This window comes from Nesoenas mayeri (assembly GCF_963082525.1).
Source record: "Nesoenas mayeri genome assembly, chromosome: 2".
In the NCBI taxonomy this organism is placed as follows: Eukaryota; Metazoa; Chordata; class Aves; order Columbiformes; family Columbidae; genus Nesoenas; species Nesoenas mayeri.
The window spans coordinates 101,370,008-101,374,970 of record NC_137543.1 but is presented as its reverse complement, the minus strand read 5'-3'; the positions used below and the strand labels follow the sequence as shown (position 1 = coordinate 101,374,970).

The 4,963-nt window shown below is 47.6% G+C and overlaps 1 protein-coding gene across 2 annotated transcripts in view; it reads right to left on the bottom strand.

Annotated features, from left to right (window-relative positions):
* Positions 1 to 260: 260 nt before the first annotated feature.
* Positions 261 to 4,963, bottom strand: part of SALL3 (spalt like transcription factor 3) — a gene marked incomplete at its 3' end in the record, with an annotated part of 20,636 nt that continues 15,933 nt past the window's right edge. The window contains exons 2-4 of one of the 2 annotated variants that reach the window (XM_080339091.1): positions 2,216 to 4,963; positions 1,659 to 1,999; positions 261 to 692 (exon numbers count right to left, since the gene is read on the bottom strand). The exon at positions 2,216 to 4,963 is cut by the window's right edge and continues 189 nt beyond it. In XM_080339091.1, the coding sequence (XP_080195217.1) occupies positions 261 to 692; positions 1,659 to 1,999; positions 2,216 to 4,963 (3,521 nt within the window). Of the gene's footprint in view, positions 693 to 1,658 lie in introns of both variants that reach the window. The other variant, XM_080339090.1, reaches the window with a different exon arrangement.

Here is a 4,963-nt window from a genome sequence, read left to right as displayed (position 1 = left end):
TGTTTGTTTGTTTTCTGTTAAATTAAAAGGTTTCAAAGTTCTCAGTAACAGTCAAACTCACTGTTGAAAGAAGTACCATGCAGATCTTGCAAGACAACTTTTCAGCAGCCACAAAGTTACGTATTTCTGCTATGGGTAAAACTTTAAAGGGAACCTATGCATTTAGGTCAGGAAACTAATGCTTAGCTTCAAAAGCTGTACATGGAACAGGACAAGTGTGTGTCAAGTAGTAGTCTAACAGTTATTCGGAATGAATGCTTTTAATTTATGCCAATCTCTTTATTATCCTCAATAAATCTGGTGAATGGACGACTGGCTCCTGTTTCAGAACTTGCTTTGTCCAGACCGACAATGGGAGGGCTGCCGCCCGTGCGAGCTTTGTCCATGCCACCGGTAAGGTTACTGAGAGGTGGGATGGCGCCTCCGCCGAGACTTACTGGGAGCTGGGGAATGCCTCCGTTCTGTATGACAGAAATCTCATTGTTCTTCATAGCCAGACCATTAGTGATAGCTGCAGCATATTGGTTCCAAAAACCAGGGTCAACGTTCATGGCCCGAGCTGCCAAATCCTTCTGGAACATCTCTGAGAACTTGAGTGCGTCGCCACCGAGCAGAGCCATGGGGTTTTCCACAGAGAGGCGGCGGCCACGGCGTGCAGGGGCGTTATTCCACATGTGAGTTCCCATGTGAACCTGTGGAGCAAATGGGGACAAGAAGCACCCCCAAGTTAGCATCTTCTGGAAAGGCACCTGGCCTGAATTTCTGCTGCTTACAGTATCACTTGCTTTTTTAAAAAAACACCTTTTAGTTTGCATTGAAAACAAGCCAGTTCCAGTTAAGACATGGTTCTAAGGCCCAGTCAACTTATACAAAGAAAACCCAGCTCTGTAGTAATTTTTCGATGCGCATTTGCTTCTTCTCAGTGAAAACAAATGCAGCGCCACAAGAATAAAGAGCACGTATCGTCTTAGCTTAGACAATTTCCCATGTAAGCTGGAAGCCTTCACTTGCTGAAGATTACCAAGTACTAGTACTAGGAGATGGACATTTTTTCTGCTCTTTCCCTTTCTTTATTATCATAGTATTTAATCTCATGTCAGAGGCATCAATTATTTTGCTAAATATAATATTTTTTAAAAGGACATTGAAAATATATTCCCTAGGCTGTGTCCTGATGGTTAACCAGACTGCGGGAATAAGAGATGTCAGTCCTGTAGCAACCTGCTGTAAATCAGTGTGAAGCAGCTTTAAAGTCTGCAATGGCTGCACAGCAGAACAGAAAATGGAAATTTTAGAGAGGCACCCAAGGAACTGAGTGAGATCTGCATTTCATGTTTATAGTGAGGTTACTTTGCACTGCTGGTCCACAAGAACTGCCAGAACGCATCCATCAGCTGATTGCATGTGCCATCACATCTGTAAGGTGAACTACAAGATGCGTGCATGTACACTCAGAACCAGTGTTAAAGTCTGCACAGGCACTTTTCAGTCCCTATCTTAAATACTGTGGAAGCATAACATGCACCACCATACAGCAAGCATTTCCTTGAAGCTCCCTTCTCTCCTGTCTTTGGGACAAACAGCACTAAAACCTGCTAAGTTCAAGTACACTGCCTTAAACGCCCCCCGAGCCTTTACAGTTTTATTTGGCCTCTTACCTTAAGATTCCCCTTTGTGGTAAAAGCTCTACCACAGATTGTGCAACCAAACGGTTTTTCACCAGTATGGGTGCGCTCGTGTATCTGCAGTGCACTTGCTGAGGAGAAGGTCTTCCCGCACGACTGACAGTTGTGCTGCTTGGGAGTCCGGCGAGGGGGGGGTGCCAGCATAGGGGTGATCCCCGGACTCATCACTGTCTGTGGTGCAGCAGGAACCTGGATTCCAGCTGGAAGCGAGGGAACCTCACCCAAAGAGATCGGCTTGCTGTGACCATTCACTTCCATTTTGATCATGGTAGGCGCTGTACTGGTGACCAGGCTAGGAGTACTTTGGCTGGGACCTAGAGTAAAGTTGGGTTCAAATAACTGAGAAGGCAGCTCTTTTAATTTGTGCGTCAGTAAGTGCTGTTTTAAATTACCCATAGTGGAACACCCACGACTGCAGACTGTACAAACAAATGGACGTTCTTTAGTATGGCTGCGGTAGTGAATTTCCAATGCACTCTTACAAGCAAAAGGCTTGCCACAGATATTACAAACAGTACTTTTAAACTTACCACGTTCTCTGTTCAGGAACAGCAGGCTAAAAGGAGCCTCCTCTTTGATGACTGGTCTTCCCGGGTTGGTGGATGTCAGATCTAATGCGCCTCCATTTTCAGTTGCTGGTGGTGGACTGTCTGGTTTTTCTGTCTTTAATTGTATTTCTTGTGGTTCTTCCTGGTTACTGAGACCTGGGGACTTTGATCGGAAACTTTCACTATTGCTATTTACAGGAGACAGAGCTTGCATGGAGGAAGAAGATTCTGACATTGCAGGACTGCCTGCACTCTGGCTTTCAAGATCACCAACGGCTGACGAGGAGTCATTGCTCAAATGGTCACTTTCCCCTGATCCATTTTCTATGGATTTTAAACTGGTCAGCTGCTGACAGTTCATGACAGAATCAATCATTTTCATTTGATTCTCCAAAGCAGCAATACTGGAGATCACAGAAGGTGGTGAAGAAGGACATGACCCAGAGTAAGAGATGAGGGGTTTGGATGAGTCACTTGCAGTGTCCTTTATCTCTGGGTCCTCTTCCATAGAATTTTCATCAATGTCATCATCAAAGTTGCTCAGCGTGTCAACGTTCTTCTCATCATAGGAAAGCTCTGAGTCCATGGCATCCTGGAAGCCCTCTGGTAGCGGTGTGTTTGGAATTTGCCCACCCATATGCATACGAATGTGCTGCTGAAGAACAACTGCATTTGTAAATTTCTTCTGACAAATGGGACACGAGTGCTGTACTCTAAGTGGTGGCTTTGCTCGATGAACTCCAAAATGCGTTTTTAGATTGCCTTTTGTAGTAAAGGCACGTCCACAAATTTTGCATTTAAATGGTCTTTCTCCTGTATGCGTTCTGTAATGCATCTTGAGAGCACTCTGACAACTAAGCACACGGTGACAAATAACACATTGATTTGGATCTGTCATCTTCTTATCAATGTTCTCCACTAGCTGTTGTAGTTTTGAGGTTTCTGACGTTTGCATAGAGTCTAGCAGACCACCAAATGGAAACTTTGCCTTAAACTGGTCAGGCACTGCTGGAAGCACAGGGTTTGGGAGGCTTGTTGCAACGCTGCTGTCCGTAACAGCAGTTGGAATTGAAGATGTGGAAGCTGTGGAAACTTGCCCACCTGCAGAAAGGTCCCCAAGCCGCGTGCTCGTGGGAGGCAAAGCAACAGGTTCTGCCTTTGTCTGAGACGAGCCACTCTGAACGGGCTGTGGGGATTCGGCAGACACTGGAACGCCCGACTCAGAAATGTTCAGGCTCGGGGATAGAGAAGTGCATTCACTGGAGGCAGGAGAAGGCCTCTGGGGTGACCTGGCCATGGGAGTGATGCTTGGAGAATCTCCATAACTGTTCATACCAGGTATAGTGGGGGGCAGCTGGAGCCCGATGGAAGTCGGGACAGTTGGTAAAACAGGCTTGCTGTCTAACCAGGTTGTGACTGGCTTTTCGGGGGGCAGTGACATCCCATAGGGGATTCCAGAGCAAGTGGGCACATTATCGAGGTATTCTGGAACAGGATACGGGTTCATCTGAATATGAGGGTATTTCTCTTTATGCCTCTGAAAATGAACTTTCAGGTTGCCTTTTGTGGAAAAGCGGTTTCCACATATGTTACATTTAAAAGGTCTTTCACCTGTATGCGAGCGGAGGTGAATTTGTAAAGCACTGTCACTTCCAAAGACCTTGGCACAAAATCGGCATTTATGTTTAAAAAAGGGATCCTCAGAGCTTGACTTGGGTTCAAACACTGACACATTTGGTGGCTTTCCTTTGCGGTGCTTCATAAGGGCGGACAGAGGATCTAGCGCATTAGCAGTTGCAGCAATGCTAACCAGCGGATTGGGGAAGATCACACTATTTGAGGAACTCTGAGGTAGAAGTGGGTTTGGCAGGCTGGACACTGAGGTGAGGCTTCCATGTCCTACTGAAGGTGGAGTTGAAGCATTCTGGGGCTGTGAAGCACTGTTAGGAACGTTTGACACAGAAACGGGAGCTATGGACGTAATTGCATTTGAGGAGGAGGGTATGCTTGATTCGGGTGGGGCAGAAGAGCCACCACTGGATATATTGGGCGTACTTGCTCCAGATGTAGGTCTTGAGATGTGCTGAGAGCTGTCGAAGGCAGCAGGCTGACCGCTGGTGGCCTGCCCCATGATGGCAGGAGGAATGACTGCGGTGAGCTGGATGGCAGCACTGGTGGCAAACCCCTGCAGCTGGTTGGAGGCCTGGCCCGGACCACCCTGGGCAGCCAGGACCGGGTTCAGGGATGGCCGTAGTGGCTGGCGGTTCATCATCGCCACCTGACTGCGGATCTGCTCGATCAGCTGAAGCTGGTGAATCTGCTGCTGCTGCAGGGCCATGAGCTGCTCCAGGATCATGGGGATAGCCACGGCCGTCACCCCACTGCTGATGCTGGCAGAAGTGGCGGTCCGTGCGCTCTGCGAGAACTGCGCAACTGCCACTTTAGTGCTCAGCAGAGTCTCTAGTGTGACATTGGTGTTTGGCATGTTATAGCTTGTCATGGAAGATGTTTCAGGGATCTGAGGTAGAGAAGTAGCTGTGTTTGAGGTGCCTTGATTCTGGAACATTTTCTCCACAGAAGTTTCTACCTCCATTGGCTCCTCTTCCTTTTCCATGTTTTTTATCTCAGAGCTGTCATTGTTTTCTGCCTGGGCACCTTCCTCAGCGGCTTCACTCTCTGCCTGGTCACTAGGAGAGCTAGCAGGCGAGGGCTCAGGGAACTCCTCAGCAG